This window comes from Octopus bimaculoides, chromosome 11, assembly GCF_046866305.1.
Source record: "Octopus bimaculoides isolate indiv1 chromosome 11, ASM4686630v1, whole genome shotgun sequence".
NCBI lineage: Eukaryota > Metazoa > Mollusca > Cephalopoda > Octopoda > Octopodidae > Octopus > Octopus bimaculoides.
The window spans coordinates 40,471,393-40,493,780 of NC_142938.1; the positions used below are offsets into that span (position 1 = coordinate 40,471,393).

The window sequence follows — 22,388 nt, forward strand, 5'->3', positions numbered from 1 at the left end:
TCTTTGTTTTAGTATCCATTTCTCCATTTTTCCATATTTACATGTATAAGATTTGTTGAGGTGCATATTAAATTATATAATTACTTTGATAAATATATTTAGAAAATGATTATCATCAATGCCACTTTTGGCTAAGTTAGCTCATTACTGAGTAAAAAGCCTTCCTTTTAGATTTCTCTACAAATTATGAGCTGATCATTATTGTGTAATATATTGCAGTTTATCTTTGCATTGCACATTTGCTAACTCTTGATCTTTTTTTCATATTCTACTTTCTCAAAAAAAATGTCTATCAAATGACAATATTTTGGAAGTTCATTATCCATTCATAGAACATAATCAAGGGATATTGACTAATACCAAAGCTGGATAGGGTAAGCACCAGCACATCTATTTACTATATACAACAGCCAGAAAAAATACCAATTCAATTTTCTTTCCATACCTCAGAATGCTGAACCTTACAAAGGAGATGGCAGAGGACTGAGATATGTGGCACATTGCTGCACTCAAGAAGACCTACCTACCACAAGAGAATTGAGATCCTAAAACCAAGGTACCACATAAAAAGCATTGGTGAGTGCTGGTGCCACATAAAAAGCACTGGTGCTGGTGCCACATAAAAAAAACTCCCAGTACACTCTGTAGAGTGATTGATGTCAGAAAGAGAATCCCACCATAGAAACCAAGCTAAAACAGACTATGGAATCTGGTGTGGCCCCTAGCCATTCTAGTTCCTGTCAAGCCATCTAACCCATGCCAGCATGGACAACGGAAATTAAATGTTATTATTGATGATGATGATGATGAGCTCTGAGTAACCATAACATTACCAACTATTTTTTTTCTAACAAAAATCTCACATGATTGGTACTTAATTCCAGTTTCAGTAACTGTAAGTGGACGAGAAACATATTTCCACAAGGAAAGGATGGTAGTTATTGCAGGAAAGACTTCCAAAGAGTTCAGGCATTTATTTCTAGTTAAAATATGATATAAAAAGATTTTCTGTTCAAAGTTAGCTGGCATGACCTCGCATGCTATGATCTAGTAGTCTGTTAAGATATCTCCTATCACTGATTTAATATTATGTCCACAGTTAGGAATGGTTCATTTACCTGCTGCAATTCTTCCCTCTTTCTGTTTTTCTCTTCAGCCAACAGCACTGCTTCATCCTCAGTCATAGACAAAATATCTTTAATCTTCAAATTGCACTCACTCAGTAGATCATTGTTTTTCTTGGTTTCACTGTAAAACAAACATTAGAGGCAAAGAAGCACTCATTTTAATTGCTTCATATATATATATGCATTTGTGTGTGTGTGTGTATACATACATGCATGTATATCTGTATGTATGTATTATGTATGTATGTATGTATGTATGTATGCATGTATGTATGTTTGCAGATGTGTGAATCTGTTAAAAGACACCTGGAAACATTTTGTTTTTCTGTCAGTTGAATTAGTAATACAGTATGAATTATACATATATTGATATCGCCATACTAAACTGCATCTCTGAACTCAGATACTTGGCTCCTGTGAGAAAAAAAATCTTACACACACACACATACAGGAAGTAAAAGTAAGAGACAGGTATATATTTAGGCACACACGCATGGGTACATACATCCATACATGCACGCATACATATGCACACACACACGCACACATGTTTACAGTAGCTAAGATATTTTATGTAAACTATAGTAAACAGTATTTACTTGCTGAATAATAATTCAGAACTAAAGAGAATAACAAAAGTTTCAGAAGGAGTTTAACTACTTATCCAAAATTGTGTAAGCTGTGTGAGCATGTGTTAATCTTTATATATGCCATAAATATTTAAGAAATAACTACACACACACACACAATGCATAGAAAAATGCTTCTACAGTCAGGGCCATCTTGGTAGCATTATAGGCATCTGAGCAAATCAGTGTACTGGGCCCTTTTATGCTTTTACTTGTTTAAGTCAGTTGACTGTGGCCATACTGGAGCACCACCTTGAAGGGTTTTAAGTCGAATCAACCCCAGGACTTATTTTTTTAAACCTAGTACTTATTCTATTGGTCTCTTTTGCCAAACCACTCAGTTACAGGGACATAAACACACCAGCACCAGTTGTCAAGTAATGATAGGGAGACAAATACAGACACAAAGACACACACACACACACACATATATATCAGGTCATCCCATAAGTTCTGTCCGATTTTACCTTTTTTAAAATTGAATGAAATTTAATAGTATTTTAGAATGTCTAATGGAATTAAAAATTATTTTTATGCATTTGTGTATATTTAAACTAATGAAATATTTTACAGAATAATAGAATTAAAATTTCTTTGATTAAAATCTTTTCTAACATGGAAGTATCCAAAGAGCATTTGAGGCACATAATGCTTAATGAGTACAAAAAAGGAAACTTTGCAGCTGAAGTGACTCGAAACATACGCTCAGTTTATGGGAAAGAATGCTTGAATGAAAGAATTTGCAGAAGATGGTTTGCAAAATTCAGAAGTGGAGATTTCAGCCTTGAAGATGAAGATCGAACAGGATGTCCAGTTGAGTTTGATGATAAGCTCTTTGAGGCATTACTTCAAGAAAATCTGCATTATGAGTTGAAGTATTGGCAATAAAGCTTAGTTCAAACCATACAACTGTTCATCGTCATCTTCAACAACTTGGAAAGGTTCCTAAGCTTGGAAAATGGGTGCCTCATGAATTGTCTGAAAGCAACTGCAAATCCTGAGTTGACATCTGCTCTTCTCTCCATTCTTGTGAACTCATTTCATCCTTTTTGGATAGACTTGTGACTAGTGACGAAAAATGGATCTTCTATCGAAATGTTAAACGTCGTAAACAGCAGCTTGGTAAAAGGGAAAAAGCTCAACCACAACCGAGAAGGGAACTTCATGAGAAAAAGGTTCTTCTCTCTATCTGGTAGGATTGCAAAGGAATAATTCACTTTGAATTGTTACCACCTAATGCAACAATCAATGCTCAAGTCTACTGTCAGCAATTTGAGTGTTTGAACCAAGCTTTGAAGAAAAAAAGACCTGTTTAGTGAATCAAAAAGGAGTGATGTTTCATCAGGACAATGCGCGACCCCACACTGCAAAGATCACATCACAGAAGATCGAAGAGCTTGGTTGGGAAAAAGTTCCTCATCCACCTTATTCTCTTGACCTTGCTCCTTCAGACTACTATTTGTTTCGTAGTTTACAAAATCATTTGGGGGACATAACTTTCACAAGCCAGGAGGAGGTCGAAACAGACATTTCAGAGTTCTTCGCTTTAAAACCAAAAGAGTTTTACATTGATGAGATTAAAAAGCTTGTAAATAGATGGAAGGAAGTCATAGATAATCAGGGAAGGTACATTGATGATTAAATTTCAATTAAATATAACATTTGATCACTTGCTTTCTTTATTCAAAATTCGGACAGAACTTATGAGATGACCTGATATATATATATATATATATATACATATACGACAAGCTTCTTTCGGTTTCCATCTACCAAATCCACTCTGAAGGCTTTGGTTGACCTGAAGCTGTAGTAGAAGACACTTGTCAAAGGTGCCATGCAGTGGGACTGAACCCAGAACCATGTGGTTGAGAAGCAAGCTTCTTACCACATAGCCATGCCATAGCAAACCATAACATACAAAGTTTAAAATTAGGTCCTAGACTTGTGGAGCCCCTGGGCAATTGCTCAGTTTGCAACATGCCTTTAGACAGTACTGTCTATAATAGATTTCAACTAAAGGCTTATCATTTGGTAATCTTGTGCCGTATCTATGTGGCTATTATGTAGCTACAGTCTTGCATCAGATCTATTATATTCCTATCATCCAATATTATGTCTATATGGCTATTATGTTTGTTATCATTCTCACTCTCCACCTAAATGTGTGTAGCTATATAACTCCTCTACAACAAAAACTTACCCAATCCCAACCTCTTCCCTCATACCTTAACCCTCCATTTAACATACAGACACAACATCCACCATCCCTGGGTTTGTTGACTTGCAATATATATGGCAGCCTCAATAGTGCCAGTGGAATGCAAAGAGTATCCAGTACGTACTGTAAAGTGGTTGGAATTAGAAAAGGTATGCAGCTGTTGAAACTATGCCAAAGCAGACACTGGAATATGATGCAGTCCTTAATTCAATATTCAATGGTCCTTGTCAAACTGTCCAATCTGCTTGGAACATGGATATTAAATGATGATGGTGATAAATCCAATATCTCTACAGCTATACTGTTTATCATGCAATATCATAAACACATGGTTATTATATTATTTACATTATTTACATTTGACGGATATTTGGTCTCATCTTGTTTGTTATTAACACAACGTTTCGGCTGATATACCCTCCAGCCTTCGTCAGGTATCTTGGGGAAATTTCAAACCTGGGCTCTCATTTCTAAGGTATTTTTTAATGTTATTATTATTATTATTATTCAGGTCACTGTCTGGAATCGAACTCGGAATCTTCAGGTTACGAGTGCAGGCTATTAACCCCAAGATTTCGAGTTCGATTCCAGGCAGTGACCTGAATAATAATAATAATAATAATAATAATAATAATAATAATAATAATAATAACATCGAAAAATACCTTAGGAATGAGAACCCAAGTTTGAAATTTCCCGAAGACACCTGATGAAGGTTGGAGGGTATATCGGCATGACAAGGAATGTTACAGGTATCTAGGGGTGGATGAAAATATATCAATGGTGCAGGCATGGCTGTGTGGTAAGAAGTTCACTTCCCAACCACACATGATTCTGGGTTCACTCCCACTGCATGGTACCTTGGGAAAGTGTCTTCTAGTATAGCCTCAGGCCAACCAAAGCCTTGGGAGTGGATTTGGTAGATGGAAACTAGCTCCCCCACCCCAAATTTCAGGTCTTGTGCCTATTGTATTATTATCATTATTATTATTATCATTATTGTTATTATTATTATTATTATTATTATTATTAGTAGTAGTAGTAGTAGTAGTAGTAGTAGTAGTAGTAGTAGTAGTAGTAGTATCATCATCATCATCATCATCATTATTACTTTTATTATTATTATTATTATTATTATTATTATTATTATTATTATTATTATTATCCAACTTTCTCCTGAAATTCATGTTTCATGTGGAGATTACTCACCTAATAACAGCTTCCATGATTGGAAGTTCATCTTTTGGCATAGTGCTCTCCTTGCCCACCTCAACAGAGAGCAATGCATTTGGAATACAGTCAATGGATTGGAAAATCAGCAGAATGGCCTGTTGCTGCAGCTCCAGGTTCTTTTGCACCATCAGTTGTATGAAGATGTCATAATTTTCACTGGCCAACACTTGTTCCAGTAAACCCTGGTGAAGGAAACAGGGGGAGACAGAAAGGAAAATACAGATTACATGAGATATATGAAAAAATACCTAATAAGTAATCTCTTCTCTTGGCATGTGTGTGTGTGTGTGTGTGTGTGTGTGTGTGTACAAATATAGCTTTACCTTTTATCTTTTACTTGTTTCAGTCATTAGAGTGTGGCCATGCTGGAGCACCACCTTGAAGTCTTTTCAGTTGAATGAATTGACTCCAGTACTTTTGTTTTAAAGCCTGGTACTTGTTCTACAGGTCACTTTTTGCTGAACTGCTAAGTCATAGTAATATAAACACACCAACAGTGGTTATCAAGTAGTGGTGGTGGTGGGGGGACAGACACAGACACACATACACACGTGCATGCACACACGCATATGAAGTGCATGCACACATACACACACACAACGGATTTCTTTCAGTTTCTGTCTACCAGATCCACTCACAAGTCTTTGGTCAGCCTGAGGCTATAACAGAAGATACTTGCCCAAGGTGTCATGCAGTGGGAGTGAACCTGGAACCATGTGGTTTGGAAACAAGCTTCTTACCGCACAGCCATACCTGCTTATTTTGTAATAGTATTTATATGTTAAGAAACATCAACACCTTTTATTGTACATCTACGACTAACATGTTTATTGACAGTGTTTCACTGCAGTCATTGGACATCAGCAACAACATTGTTATTATTTCTTAAATTTCCATAAAATTTCAAGGTAGGAAGTGTATGATTGGTAAAATGACTAGTTTCTTTCAGTTTCTACCTATCAGATCCACTAACAAGGTTTTGGTTGACCTAAGGCTTATAGTAGAAGACATTTGCCCAAGGTGTCATACAGTGGGAGTAAACCTGGAAGCATGAGGTTAGGAAGCAAGCTTCTTACCACACAACAACACTACACACACACACTCCTTTACTTGTTTCACTTGTTTAACTGAGACTATGCAGGACATCACTTTAAAGAGTTTTAGTGGCACAAACCAACCCCAGGACTTATATTTTAAAGGCTTGTATTTATTTTATCAGTCTCTTTTAGCTGAACCACTGAGTTACAGGAACAAAACAAACCAGCACTAGTTATCAAGCAATGAAGACACACGCACACAGACAAATGCAAAGACAGACACACATATTGGTAGTAATAATCCAGATAGTCAAAAGAAATGACTGAATTGCTCTTTAATTTATTTGCACACTTTGTAAAATGGTTGGTGTTAGAAATGACACCCAGCTGTAGAAACTAATCCAAAACAGACTATGAGACCTTGTGCAGCCACTGGCCTTGCTAGTTCCTGACAAGTCACCCAGCCCATACCAGCATGGAAAATAGATGTAAAATGTTGATGATGATTACCTGAAATATTACACGTATGTCCTCCTTGCTGTGCAGTCTTGTAAGTGCTGTCATGATATCATTGTGAGACAACCCTGAATCAGCTCGGAAGCCTTCTAACAGTGAAGCTATCTGAAATGAAAGAAGTGCAAGATTTTGGGTTATTTTATACAGACAACTGGGAAGTGAGCTGGCAGAATCATTAAGGTGTCAGACGAAATACCTTGGGGTATTTGTTCTGGCTTTTTAAATTCTGAGCTCAAATCGTATTGAGGTCAGCTTTGCATTTCATCCTGTTAGGGTTGATAAAATAAACTTCCAGTCAAATATTGGGGTTGATGGCATCAACTTATCCCAGCCCCTCGAAATTGCTACCCTTGTGTCTAAATCAGAAACCATTATATACAGACAGTGAGAGTGCAGCTGACTAAGATGATTGATTCCCAGACAACCATCTAAGATGTCATCAATCCATATTCTGTCACTGGCATTGATAATATCCAAGGCCAGCATGATTAATTTTCATATGGTTCCTTAATTCCTCTTACATCTCCACCCCCTGCTAACTATATAGATTTGTCACTTTATACTGAGTTCAAATTGTGTAGATCAACTTTACCTGTCATTCTTCCAAGAACAATAAAATAAATGCCAGATATATTCTATCATGATTCAAATTTTGTGGTTCTCAACCAAAGTTAAGAACAACTACTACTAATACTACTACTATTAAAAAGCCAATACTAAGTGTGTGGAATTTGGTTGAGGTACTCCCAACTAATTCACATGTAAATTCCATAATGTCCTTTTTGCCCTGAATATATTTCACTCAAAATCTTAAAAAATGCAAAGTTATTTTATAATATATATTTTGTAATTTGTATTGAAAGTAAATTAAAAAATGATTGTAGGCAATGTTGATTAATTAAAAATTAATCCCCCCCACCACCACAGAAGTATTATGCCAGATGCTCTTAACCATTTTTTTACCTAGGAACCCCCTTGATTCCTATTTTACTCAACTGGATTCCCATAACCATTCAATGTATATAGAAAAAATCCTACTGTAATTTTATAATTAAATATATTATTTCTTTATTGCCCATAGGGGGCTAAACATAGGGGGGACAAACAAGGACAGACAAAGGATTAAGTTGATAACATCAATCCCAGTGTGTAACTGGTACTTATTTAATCAACCCCAAAAGGATGAAAGGCAAAGTTGACCTCGGCGGAATTTGAACTCAGAACCTAATGGCAGACAAAATACCGCTAAGCACTTCTCCCGGAGTGCTAACAGTTCTACCAGCTCACCGCCCTTTATAATTAAATATTATTAGGAATTGTATGAAAAAATTGTTAAAATATTTTGTGTATTTTACATGGACCTTCATGGGCCATAAAGACCCTAGTTGAGAACCACTGTATAATGCCATCATCATCATAAGCATAATTATTATCATCATTTTATGTACATTTTTCCATGCTGTCATGGTGTGACAGGTTTAGCCTCAAAGAAACCTATGATCAAAGGTGATCCATCCATGACTATTGTATCTTGTTTTCAGACTAATTGTTATCTATATAATCTTCCTTTTTTAAGACAGTAAGAATTGAGCCCCTAAAACCAAGGTGCCATGTAAAAGCATTGGTGTGGGTGCTAACGCCATGTAAAAAGCACTGGTGCTGGTGCCATATAAAAAGCATTGGTGTTGGTACATGTAAAAAGCACCCAGTACACTCTGTAAAGTGTTTGGCATTAGGAACGGTATCCAGCCATAGAAACTAATCCAAGACAGATTAGGGAATCCTGGTGTGGCACCTGACATTGTCAGTTCCTGTCAAGCCATCCAACCCATGTCAGTATGGAAAACAGATGTTAAATGTTGATAATGATAAGGTGAGATTTGAGGGAGATTTGAGGGAGATATGACTGCTAGCAAATAAAAAAAAAGAAAAGAATGCAAATCATTTGAGCAGTGTCGAAACTGTATTAGTTTCATCAGTAGATTCCTTTGTCTTTTAAATATAGAAAGATTTATAAAGTTTACAGGGAAATGGTATTGTTCTAAGTATGTGTTTCATTTATTTAACCTATGTTTTTAAAAATCGATACATTTCCTATGATGGGTTTTCTTTTAACTTTTGTAGATTTCTTTTAAAGGAATGATATTCTTTATTAGATCTTATTCATGTAATAGGCAGCGAGCAGGCAGAATTGTTAGCAGAATTGTTAGCAGGTTGGACAAAATACTTAGCAGCATTTCTTGCAACTCTGTTCTGAGCTCAAATACAACCTTTCCTTGTTTAGGAGGTTGATCAAAATAAGTACCAATTGAATACTGGAGTTGAGGTAATTGACTATCTCCTTCCCTCAAAATTCTAGCAAGTTGGCTTTGAACAGATTCCTTTGACAACTTGAAATAAATATCAGCCAAATATTTAGAGTTGATTACAATGATTACATGCCTACACCTGTATCAAAGTTGGAAATCATTATTATTAGATATAGAGAAGTGATAAGCTGGCAGAACCGTTATCACACCAGACAAAATGCTTAGTGGTATTTCATCTATCTTTATGTTCTGAGCTCAAATTATGCTGAGGTTGACTTTGCCTTTCATCCTTTTGGAATTAATAAAATAAGTACCAGTCAAGTACTGTGGTTGATGAAATCAACTTCCCCATCCCCTCAAAAACTGCTGGCCCTGTGCCAGAATTTGAAACATACAATATTTTAATTAAAGGCCTAAATGAATGTCAGTAGATAGCTTATGACAGAGCAAAAATATCCCATAAAGATTATAAAAAATTTGGTAACTTACCAGTTGTTGATACTCTGTAAATATTTTCCTGTATTCTGGATTATCTTCTGTTGAAGACCCAAACACTAACATATGATAGATTATGTTAATAAGTAAATAATGAATTCTTAACAATGGTTTCTGTCCATCCATCCATACCAAACATACATACCATACCATACCATACCATACCATGCATACATACATACATTACAAACATTCTACACAATACATAAATTCATACATACATCACATTATCACAAGTTTCTCACCAGGAAGTGGTTCTAAACTTACTCAAGTCATGTTACTGCTCTTTAGGAATACCTTACTGCTATTCTCAGAGAATACTCTTAATGAGAGTTTTTGATTGAAGATTTCATATAAAATTTAATTATTTCTTGAAATGAGAATGTTATTTTGGCTATCAATGAGAACTTCATTAGTGCTCTTATATACAGATTGCTTTCTACTATCAAATACAGTTTCACTGTTGCTGCTTTCAGACAAGATATTTCTACTTCTGCTGTCAAGGAGAATTTCATTCTGAATGATTTTAGTGAATTCACAAATTTTTTTCAGTCTTGGGGTGGGGGGGAGAGTTTACAGTTTCATTTTACTTCTCTCTGCAAAACCTTGATAATTAAATGTGTTTTTTGTTACTGCTTTTTTTTCTGAGTTGAACATATTTTTGTAAGGAAAAGAGGTTTAGGCAATTAAAAATACCCCAGTATAAGACTGCTACGTATTTTTATTGACCCCAGATTTATGATAACTTACATTAAGTTTAGCAAGTTTTGAACTCAGAAAAAATAAGGCACCCACCAATGTAAATGCAATAATGAACAAGTAAATAAAAAGGTGCAGGCATGGCTGTGTGGTAAGAAGCTTGCTTCCCAACTACATAGTTCCAGGTTCAATGCTACTGTGTAGCACTTTGGGCAAGTCTCTTCTACTATAGCCTTAGGCCAACCAAGTTGAAGTGGATTTTATAGGCGAAAACTGAAAGAAGCTCATTATATGAGTATGTGTGTGTGTGTGTGTGTGTGTGTGTGTGTGTTTGTGTCTGTGCCCCCCCCCCTCCACCACTTGATAACCAGTGTTGGTATGTTTATGTCTCCGTAACTTAGTGGTTGAACAAAAAGAGACTGACAGGTTTAAATAAAAATGTACTGAGGTCAATTCGGTTGACTGCAGGGCTGCAGTCTAACAACAGAAATAAGGAAAAGATAAACTCTACAGAAGTAGAACTATATGTATTTAGTTTCATTGTAGTATTAGGTTCCATGGAAGCCTTTTCAGCATCTTGTGATAAGAATTGCATTAAAGTAGGGCACAAGAGAATTAAGAGAGTGGCTTGGCTTTAAAAACATCAACTGAAGTGTGCAGGAGACAACTGTATTGGTTTGGTCATGTGATGTGATGGTAGTGGTAAAGTTGATTAGAAGAGAACCAGGCTCTGAATAAAATTACTTGCAAGATGCCTGTATTCTATGGTAAGGTCTGTCTTTCATCTGTTGTAGCTAGAGAGATTGTGATGATGGAATCTTGCACTTTATGAAAACACTTTCCTTTTTCTTTTTATTCTCCATCATTATTGGAAGATGTCATGTAGTCGTGGAGCTTATTCCAGTTTTCCTATTAAAGTTTTTGATAACATAATTCTTCAGTTTGGATACTAAGCTAGTTCAGTGTAGATGTTACCTATTGGAAGATCTGAACATTTCAGATGGAAGCTTTGCTAACTAAACTGAACACCAGTGAAATTCACCAAACAATGGTAGCTAAAATAGGAAATAACTGACACAACACCAATGATGGATCATGTGTCATTGACCTTTCAACTAGTAAGCTACCGAAAAAATCCTAGAAGCATTAAATTCTGTTCACTAACAACTTCTTGGTGGAGTGGAGATAACAGCTGCAAAACAGAAATATGAATATGTCAAAGGGCTCTCATATAGATGCTTAGTTTTGGTTTGATGCCATTAAACAGAGGAGACCAAAAACTGCTTCTTGGATAAAATGCTATTTTATTGTAGGTAACACATTTAACTAAACTGTTACCTAGTTCCCTACAGCTAGGTACACTAAGGTATCTGGAATTAAGTACTGCAAAAAATAAAACAAAACATGGGTTTGATTTTGAAGACCTGTGATCTGGTATACTTTGAAATATACATTTAATAAATAGGATGAATTTTTAGCCATTGCTGTGATATGTAATTGAATATACTTTGACAAATGTTAAATGTATTTTGTATTTCTCTGGGGACAGAAAAAGAGGCACTGGAATCTCTTTAGCAACTGCACACCCACTCTTGTCCCTGGAGAGAGATATAACATAGTGCTTATTTATAGCCAGTAAATATGACTGTACCAATTTGGTTAGTCCAAGCTGCGAAAATCATGTTTGTGCTGAGTACGTAGTCATAGAAAATTATTTAATTATTGATGCTCTAAACAGCATGTGCTTAAAGCCCCAATAATTAAATAATTGATTATAAGCCAGTGAAAACACTATTTATGCACATTGGAAAACCGATTTTGTGAAGTTATATTTTGTAGTGAAAAACAGCCATAAGTTATATCTTTTACTGCAGATTGACAAATGAAAGTGTGTTGGTTTTCAAAAGACCTCAATTGAAACCAAGCTAAGCCAAGCCAACCCCTGTTTTCTGTCTACAGAGAGATAAAGAAAGGGAGATATGTTTACATTTGTTCAATCAATTAACATCACAGCAACAGCTAAAAACTTGTGCTGTTTAATGTATATGTCGAGATAAAATCTGTACATGGGACTGGCGAATATAAGTCGTCAATATACAAAGACAAAGTGAAAAAGAAAGAAGGGAGGAAAAATTTTCAATAGTCATTGACAACTATTGAAAAGGTAGCAAGATGCAATGGAAATTTTAGAAAAATATAAATAAGTAAATGAGTGGAAATCGAACAGGTGAGTGTGTTAAGTAATAAGCCACTGAAAGAGAATGACTCTCCCCAGACACAATAAAATATTCTTCAAGACAAGAATTCACATAAAGAATCTTGCAAACCATGTGTTCATCCATGTGTTCAAAGTTTAGATCTCACAAGGTTTCACTTTGCTTTCATCATTTGGAAGTCAATAAAATAGCTAGCAGTATGGTATTATTTGATCCTTTCACCTGCACGATTTTCAATAAGAAAAAAAAAAAACTCAGATTTTTTGCATGGAATCAAGTACCTTGACCTCCTAATATGCTGCAAACCCCTTATTTTTGTTTGGAATAAAAAGTGTGTGTGTGTGTATGTGTGTGTGTGTAGGGCCAGACACCCCCCTCCATATCTCGGAATCATGAGAAATTTTTTTTTTTATCATTGAATGAATTCCGGCAACCTTCTAATATGCTACAAAACCCATGTTTGGATCTGGAAAACGGGGTGGGGTGAGGTGGAAGCTTCGGAAATTCAACCCCACCCCCACCTCCATTGATCTTTTTACCTGTAGGATTTTCACTAAGAGAAAAAAAACTCGGATTTTTTGCATGGAATCAAGTACCCTGACCTAATATGCTGCAAACCCCTTATTTTTGTTCGGAAAAAAGAGAGGGAATGGATACCCCCCCCCCCCTCAATACCCTGGAATCATTGAGGTTTTTTTCTTTTGTTGAATGAATTCCGGTGACCTCCTAATATGCTACAAAACCATTTTTGGGGGTCTGAAAAACAGGGTGGGGTAGGCTGGAACCCTCGGAATTTTCGCCCCCACCCCCGTTTTCAAATATTTTTTGCTATTTATTTCTTTACCCATAATTTTAGATAACATTTTGCAGAAATACGTTTCGAGAGAGTGTAGATTACATTAGATTGAAAATTCAAAGAAGTTTGAGATGAGTAAATGAAAATGCAGAAGTTATAGAAGTTAGTGGTAACGAAGTGTGTGGTGTGAGAGAGGGAGAGAGAAAGAAATAAAGAGTGAGTGGGTGACTCCCTCTCTCTCTCTCCCTCCCCACACACAAAAATAAAACTCATTTTGGCATCAAAAACTGCAAAGGGAAAATGCTTTAGTTTTTAAAATCTATTCTGCAATCTGGGATTATTATATATATATCATATCCAGTGATTTTAAGAGGTAGGAAAAATCGGGGTCGATTAAATAAGTACCAGTAAAACATTGGAGTCGATGTAATCGACTAGTCCCCTCTCCCCAAATTTCAGATTTTGTGCCCATAGTAGAAAGAATTATTTTATATATATATATATATATATATATATATATATATATATATATATATATATATATATATATATATATATATATATATATATATATATATACAGAGGTGGTGTAAGTCCGTTAATCTGTTAATCGTTAATTAACGAAGTTAACATTTTCGTTAACGATTTAACTTTAAGTTAACTTTGAAAATCATTATCGGACTAATTAACTTCCGTTACATTTAGCTTCCGTTAACTCAAGTCTGTTAACCCCAAAATGTTATAAAAACCGGTAAACGTTTAAAAGTTTCTATTATTTTCAGATTGTCTTAGCATATTCAATATTGAACGCCACTTGTTATTATATAACTTGTAGGACCACGTTTAGCCCTGCCTGTATTTGAAACCAAATCCACCCTCTTGTTGCTTGCAAAAACGGCGAGAAATTTCCTTGTCCTGTCAAGAGGGAATAGTCCTCATCACCCCTCGCACCTTTCTTTTCCTGAAAAAAAGAGTGGTTTGAGGCGGGTTTGGAGGTCAGATACGTTGAATGCACACGAAAAAGACTGGGGAAAAATTATTCCACACAAAGGCACGAAATATTTACCGAAATTTTAATTGATTCAAATGAATGTTCCTCGTCTTCAAAAGTGGCAAAATGTTTGTCGGTTGCCATCTGGGATAATTTTAGTTACAAATCAAACAGGTAAGATGCATTAAGAATTTCAATTTTAGTGTTCATCCATAATGTTATTGTCTTAACACCTGTTAATTAAATTTACCTGCTCATAAAAGTCATATTTACTCAGCAAGATCAGCTAAAACTACATAACTATATACCCGTGGTATATAAAGCACCCACAGAGAAAATTTCAAATTTGTATGTAAAAATTTACAAATTGCAAGCAGATATTGTGGATACCCCGCTTGAACCTGAATAATTATAAATAGCGCGAACAAATATGAACACTAAAGATGCTTTTAGGTGTGTTTTTTTTCTTACACACACATACAACACGGCCTCGCTCGGGTGGGACTACAAGTGTGTTACTTTGACATCATTATTCCATAAAATTTGCTTATGGGGAGAAAAGTATTGAAAAATATCAATAGATGTGTGAGTGAGAAAGAAACGAGGAGGGAAGTTTTGGGATGTGCTAAAAACAACAACCAGATAGCCCTTATATGACACATTTTCCTCTGAAATTATTAACATTTTAAAACTCCGAATATATTTCTCTCACGGGTTTTAAATGCGTAGTGTAAAGGAAAAAAAAAATGGTCAAAATCGTTTTGGACTGAGGTGGTGAGAATGAAAAATAAATTTTCAAAACTTTTTTCTTTTTTTTTTCGTGAAAAGATGCCTCTCATTATTCTGAAGACTTTGGTGAAAAGCATTGGAAAAAATCCCCGTCAAAACGGAGAAATTCCAACTTATGTGGGCCGTCTGATCCGAAACTCCGTTTTCCAGAAATTCCTCCCCCACTCTCCACACCATTCCAAAAATTTTTCCTACAAATTTCTTTGTATTCCTAGTCTTCACAGTTTGAAAGTATCTGTATAGAATTTCATTAAAAATAACTATTTTCCAGAAAGTTATGAGGGGGAAAATGTCGGTTCTGTGAATTTTCCGAAACTCCTCTCCCGAACCCCTCAGAAAATTTTGTCCAAAAAATCTTTAAATATACTCAATCTACAGGATATAAGCGATTATTTGGTGAAAGTTTTGTTAAAAAGTATCCATTTTTCTGGAAGTTATGAGGCAACAAAGTCGGTGGGGTATTAAACTGTAGTTATGCCTATTTTTTATTAAAAGTTAACGTTAACGGATTAACGAAGTTAACTTTTCGATTAATGGCGCCCACCTCTGTGTGTATATATATATATATATATATATATATATATATATATGTGTGTGTTCATATAATGATATCTACTAAATGTATTGGTAAGATAAAACATGTAATCGTTACCAAAATAGCAAAATTTCGTCCACAAAGGTCTATAGTAGACTCCTTATGGATCGATCTCCTTGGTTATATATAAAAAAATTGAATAAGAACTTTGACGCTAAAATCCATATATATTAAAGTTTATTACCTATGTAATAAACTTATTTAACTTGAATTAAGAGTTGAATTTGACCTTATACAGAAATGTTTACATAGGTAATAAACTTTAATATATATGGATTTTAGCGCCAAAGCTCTTATTTAAATGTTTTAAATGGGTATGTATATATATATATATATATATATATATATATATATATATATATATATATACGCATTCTCCCTCTACATAGAAAATAACTGGAAGAGGTACCTGGTTGACTGTTTCATTCTTTGGCATGAAAGTATAGAGAGACTTAAAGAATTTCAAGCACTTATAAATGGACTTGACGTTAACATTCAATTCACGATGGAATATAGCCACCACCAACTTCCTTTCCTCGACATCTACATTAAGAAATCTAACAACGAAATAGAAACAGATATATACTATACGCCCACGGACTCCAAGCAATATCTACCGTTCAACTCATGCCACCCCAGACACACTAGAATGAATATCCCCTTCAACCTAGCGAAAAGGATTTGTACTATAGTTTCTAATACAAGCACCAGGGACACGACTACATGAACTAAAGGATACACTTATCACCAGGAACTACCCACCATCACTAATTGATATATGCTTTCAACGTACCCTACAATTCAAAATCCACGAACTCAGACATCCCAAATTAAAGAAGGATTTACAACCAAAAGCCCTACCATACATCTCCACACACAACCCTCTTAACAATGAAGCCTTCGACACCATCCTCCAAAACATTCCCTACTAAAGAGGGACCACAGAATGAATTTAATCTTCCAAACGCACACCATCACAAAGAGCAAAAGACAGTCCAAATCTATGAAAAGACTCCTAACACAAGCCCGAATACGCTCAACAACAACACTGAAGCCATTAGTAAAAAATGCGGCAGACCTAACTGTGGTATATGCGTCAACCTAATTGAGGGGGTCACAGTTCTTTTTCAAACAGGGCCAACGTTTCACAGTGAAAAGCAGCTTCACATGTGCTTCAGAGAACCTGATATATGTATTAACCTGCTCTGGGTGTCGTGAGCAATACATAGGCCAAACCCAAAACAGTCTACGTCAAAGGATGGCTCTGCACAGATCCCAGATCAAAATTCCGAAAAACAGAAAAATAGCGAACATCGACATTTGCACCAATGACAAACAACCCAGGTTCAGAATTTTTCCCCTCTATCAATTCAGGGACGATATAACCTGTAGTCATCGCATTAATAAAGAGTCATTCTTTATCACAAAATATAAAACCTTTTTGAATGCATCCACCACAAATGACACAATCACCAGGGCCTTAGAATAAACACACACGCAAATATTTAAAACGATATATTCAAAAGTCACTTCACATAAATTTATTCAGAACAAGGATTTTTCTGAATTGACCCGTCAATTCAGAAAGATCCCAGAACAATTCTAATCACTACTATTCCAACCACAACGGGTCACTTTTAGGTCACTTGACCATTTAAGAGGATTCCACCAACATCCTGCTACTGTCACACTACTCCCGCATTTTTCTTCTTCATCATCTTCTTCTTCTTCTTCACATCCTTTCTCTATTACTACTGCTGCTTAAACAATCAATGACAAGAATTCATATCAAACTAGCTGCTGCTAACTACCTAGAACCCACAAGAGTAAAAAAGAAAGACAGAGACAGACTGAAAAAAGGAAATTGTCCCTTGCATTTGAAAACTATGGAAATATTTAAAAAAAAACATTTCATTCAATTTTTCCACAATTTAATTGTTTTTCATACATTACTCTAAGTTGAAAAAATCGCAAAGACTTAAACCGGTACTAAAATGTTCTTCATGATAAAATTATTTTAGCTTTTTCTACCTTGTCTTATTTTCCTTATATATATATATATATATATATATATATATATATATATATATATATATAGCAGCGTGGAAGGTGTTTTGTAAGCCATTCAAGAACACACAAAAACCGTTAGTGTCACTTTAACATTTAAATTTCATTAAATAATCAAAATATTTTCGTCGCTTTGAAACCGCGACTTGTTCACAGAAAAAACTTGGCGCTGACAAAAATCTCGGACCTTGAGTCACTGTTGCTGCAGCTAAATATTAATATATATATATATATATAAACACACACACATACAGACATATGTGCGTGTATGCGTGCGTGCGTACCTGTGTGCGTACATACGTACTCATTCACACACTCATGAATTTCTAATTTTGGCTTGAAGGTCAGCAATTTTGAGGTAGTCGATTAGCCCAACTCCAGTCTTCTATTGCTACTTATTTTGATCAACCTCCGAAACTATGAAAGGTGGTATTTGAGTCCAGAACACAGTGTTGAAGGAAATGTCGCTAAGCATTTTGTCCAACCTGCTAACAATTCTGCCTGCTCGCCGTCTATGCATAAATAGGGGTCCGGACAAAACGTTTCTTTTACAGTAGCTACAAAGACTGCGATTGCTCGATATATTTGAAAGAGCAACCAATTTTCATTAAATAAATGGTAAAGATCAAGTTATTCTACAGTTTAAAATTATTATCTTAATATTTTTTTGCAATTGTCTTTAATTTCCAGCTCATGTTTAATCATTTTCCCAGACAAGCTCTGAGATAAGTCAGCATCTGAGCACCACAAACAGAATAGACTAAAAATTTATAATTCTTTGTTGAGCAGCTTTATCAGACATCGACAGCACTCGAGAAAAAAATCCCTCATTTTAATTTTCGCTTATTCATTATTCCATGTTACCTCTTTCCGAATCAAACAAATTGCAAGAACTGAGGAACATTAGTTTGTGAGAGGGAAAATAGTTACGTACACAGTTCTAATCAACCGTGTGGATTTCGGTAAGTTTCTGGATCAGGCACTTAACTCTATGAACCTCAGTTCTTTGTCCCACGAGGAATAAGTAAGAAATCGTCTGCGAACCCATCATTTACGACAGTTGTTCTATTTAAGATCATGAAACCGAGTTAAACCCCAGCCGCTAAAAACTATATGTTGTTTTTATGTATCATTAAATTGGTTTGAGATATGACTGCCCATAGAAAGAGTGTAAAGCTCCTAAAATTCTTCTAACAGAATTTGAGTTAATGGTGAGAAAAGTTGTGGTGCAACCTGAGAAAGGCCCCAGAATGTTCTTTGCCGTTGGCATTTGAGAATAGAACAAAGTTGGAATGTACCTTGATATAAAATCTTTTTACACAAGAATCGAATCGAATACATTTTTCGTTAATTAAACGAAACATTTATGAGGCAATAATTTATTAGAAATATCAAGACTTAAGAGCAGGTTGCACCTAATTTTGCAGACAAAATCTAAATTTCACGGATAATTAATTTTCTAAAGACAAAACTTAGTCCTTCCTAACAAATCATAGCTGAACAAAATATAGCCAACACATTAAAAAAAAAAACTGTCTAATGTCCACCCTGCGATTTTTATAGAGAAATTGTATAGACGGTTGCGTCGGTCTCAGTTTATAACGAGCACTTATTTAGGAAGCTGGTGGAATAAAAGAAAAAATCGGGTACGGTGGACAATAAAGTGAACAGAAATGCAATGAATCAAAATGAAATATATGTATATAATCTAATAAACAACACCCCATTGTGTAACTGGTTGCTAGCGTGTCTAACAACTGACGAAACAAGGACACTGAAAAATCACGTTTTTTTTTTCTTTGGAGAACCTATCGTTACATTATACATACCAAAGCATTATTTTGGTTGTAATCAAATTGTAAGAGGAAATTTGGCACAAAGGTCAGCAGTTTGAAAGGATGGGGTAGACGATTACATCGACCCCAGTGCTCGACAAGTACTTATTTTGTCGACCTTGAAAGGATGAAATACAAAGTCGACGGAATTTGAACTCAGAACGTAACGTAAAGATGAACGAAAAACCGCTAAGCATTTTGCTTGGCGTGCTAACGATTCTACCTTAATAAGAGGTACTATTGATTTCAAATTTTGGCACAAGGCCAGCAACTTCGGCGGGAGGAGATAAGTCGATTGCATCGACCTCAGTACTCGGTTGGAACTTATTTTATCGACCCCGAAAGGATGAAAGGATAAATCGACCTCGGCGGAATTTGAACTCAGAGCGTTAAAGACGGATGAAATGCCGTTAAGTATTTTGCCCAGCAAGTTAACGATTCTGTCAGCTCGCTGCCCTAATAAGAAGAAATATTGACAGTTTGGGAATGTTTGTGTAGACGAGTTCGAATTTCATCACGTTACTGTTTTCAACAACGAAGATCATGATTTTTGCCACCCAACCCACCCAATTTTTAACTTCGTGTTTTTTTTTTTTTTGTTTTTTTTAATTTCTTTTATTTAGTTTGCAAGATTCATGTGAATTCGTGAGTTGAAACAAATTTTGCTGTGTGTAGGGGGTTCCACTCCTTTATTATTAGTTAATTGGTTAAATATAAAACTAACTAATCGATTGTTTGTTTAATTTGGTTAAACAGTAAGTCATTTGTTTTTGTTCTTTTTTTTTTTTTTGCAAAGCTCTTTCATTGCTACTTGCAAGTAGCAACGAAAGGGTTTTGACTCATTGTTTAACCAAATTAAACAAACAATCGATTAGTTAGTTGGATATTTAACCAATTGACTAATAATAAAGGAGTGGAATTGAACCAATGCCTGTGTTAATAATCTTGCCATAATGATTCCCATATTTTTCTTTTCCTTTTTTTCTCTTTTGTTTATGTTCTTTGAGATTACACGTTTAATAGTACTTAGAATAAGATTCTGAAATATTTTTTTTCTTAAAAATTTCAATTTTCTTTTCTTTCCTTTCAGAATATCAACGCCCCGATTGCTAACGATAATTTCCCAGTTTCAATTTATGATCATAAATCGAAAGAGGGTCCATACTCAAACAAGAGAAGAGACATCTAGTCTCATAAAATGTAAATATCGCGCCATGCCTGGAACTGCAGATAATCTATTTAAACTGATTTACAGTCAGTTGACGTTAGTGACACAGAAAAATTCTTTTACACCATTCATCAAACATACAAGTCATTCATATCCTGTGTAATTATTATATTTCAACTAATAAAAGTTTCAATTAATAAAATTAAATCAAATGTATTTCACATTTATCGCTTTCTGACAACGAGTGCCTTTCAGCTTAATTTTATTGTCGATTATCATCGCCTTTTATTCGTTTTGGTCATTGGACTGCGACCATTCTGAGGCACCGCTTTATTAACAATTATCTGTCACTTTGATTCATTGAATTTCCTTTCAGTTGATTTCAATTTTTTTGCCACCATTATACGTTCAGACAAATAAAGGCAAAATCGTTAGCGCACCGGACAAAACGTTTAGTGGCATTTTATCCGTCTTTATGTTCCGAGTTCAAATTCCCCTGAGGTTGACTTTGCCTTTCATCTTTTCAGGATCGTTAAAACAAGTTGGGCACTAGGGTTAATGTAAAAGACTAGTTCCCTCTTCCAAATAACTGCTGGCCTTGTGCCTACAGTAGAAAGGATTGTATGTTTATACAACGAAAGCTCGCCAAAATTTAACAGACAGGATTTGAATGAGGATCAGTTACAAAAATAGCATCTAATCGGCGTTTAATTAAACGTCGTTAAACAGAGAAACAGTTTTTGTTTTGAGACACCAGAAATTAAAAGCTAGTTTTTTAACCAATATATTAATTATAAACCATCTTGTTGTGAACGTTTACTTTTAGTTTGCGTAGATAAGTTACTCAAGAAAGGCATCTCATTTCCGTTCGTTGCCTTATCTTTGGGGCACTTAAAATCGATATCGATATCTATATGAACTCAAATGTCTAAACAAGCAATATTATGTCATACCCACCCCGTCACAGAAACAAAAACAGATGATCTCTTACCGAGACAATGAGCTTCTAGAAATGTGACCACCGGGATTTGAAACAAGGGATTGCCCAGAAATTCCAGTAACTCATCGTATATCCACTCATTTTTCTCGGCCATGGTAACTTTTCCTGCTTGGAGTTGTGTAATGCAATTATAGCATTTATTGTTGTCGTTAGTAACTGTATTAGCAACCGGGACAGGTGACGACCAACACCGTTAGCACACCTGACTTTGTCCGCGTTTTTCTCGCTTAGTTGAATTTATTGATAAATGTTACCAAGTAATGGTTTGGATTACTTTTAAAGATGTCTCGATTCTATAAAGACACCATCCTATCCTTTTTTAATGTAGATTTTTACACACACTCAAACAAACGCGCACGCACACATACATACACAGGCACATCCATATAATATATACATACAAATATATGAGCAGACAGAGAGAAAGAGCGGAAGAGAAAGAAGTGTGTGTGTACTCGTGCATGTGTGTTTGCGTGCGTGTGCGCGCGCGCGCACACATCTGTGTGAAAATAGCTATTGTTTCCCAAAGCTCCATTTCATAAACAATATCGTAATATCATTTATTAAGGATTGCTTTAAGACAAAAGTAATCATCGACCGAATGCAAAGTCAAGGATAGAAAAAATACTAATTAGAACAAGTGGATAATAGGAGAAACATGCTTT

At 35.3% G+C, this 22,388-nt stretch overlaps 1 protein-coding gene and 1 long non-coding RNA gene across 4 annotated transcripts in view; one reads left to right on the forward strand and one right to left on the reverse strand.

Annotated features, from left to right (window-relative positions):
* The window catches only part of LOC106880237 (cilia- and flagella-associated protein 36), a 29,018-nt gene extending 6,865 nt beyond the window's left edge, over positions 1 to 22,153 (reverse strand). Inside the window, exons 1-5 of one of the 3 annotated variants that reach the window (XM_014930100.3) lie at positions 21,715 to 22,153; positions 9,562 to 9,608; positions 6,758 to 6,868; positions 5,187 to 5,392; positions 1,119 to 1,248 (exon numbers count right to left, since the gene is read on the reverse strand). In XM_014930100.3, the coding sequence (XP_014785586.1) occupies positions 1,119 to 1,248; positions 5,187 to 5,392; positions 6,758 to 6,868; positions 9,562 to 9,608; positions 21,715 to 21,817 (597 nt within the window). In that variant the 5' untranslated portion in view covers positions 21,818 to 22,153. Of the gene's footprint in view, positions 1 to 1,118; positions 1,249 to 5,186; positions 5,393 to 6,757; positions 6,869 to 9,561; positions 9,627 to 16,062; positions 16,995 to 21,714 lie in introns of those variants that run through there. The other 2 variants (XM_014930099.3, XM_089359845.1) reach the window with 2 other exon arrangements.
* LOC149133268 (uncharacterized) lies at positions 13,881 to 20,929 on the forward strand. Its single transcript, XR_016243653.1, has 2 exons — positions 13,881 to 14,443; positions 20,646 to 20,929. It is a non-coding gene; the product is annotated as an uncharacterized LOC149133268 (long non-coding RNA).
* Positions 22,154 to 22,388: the final 235 nt, after the last annotated feature.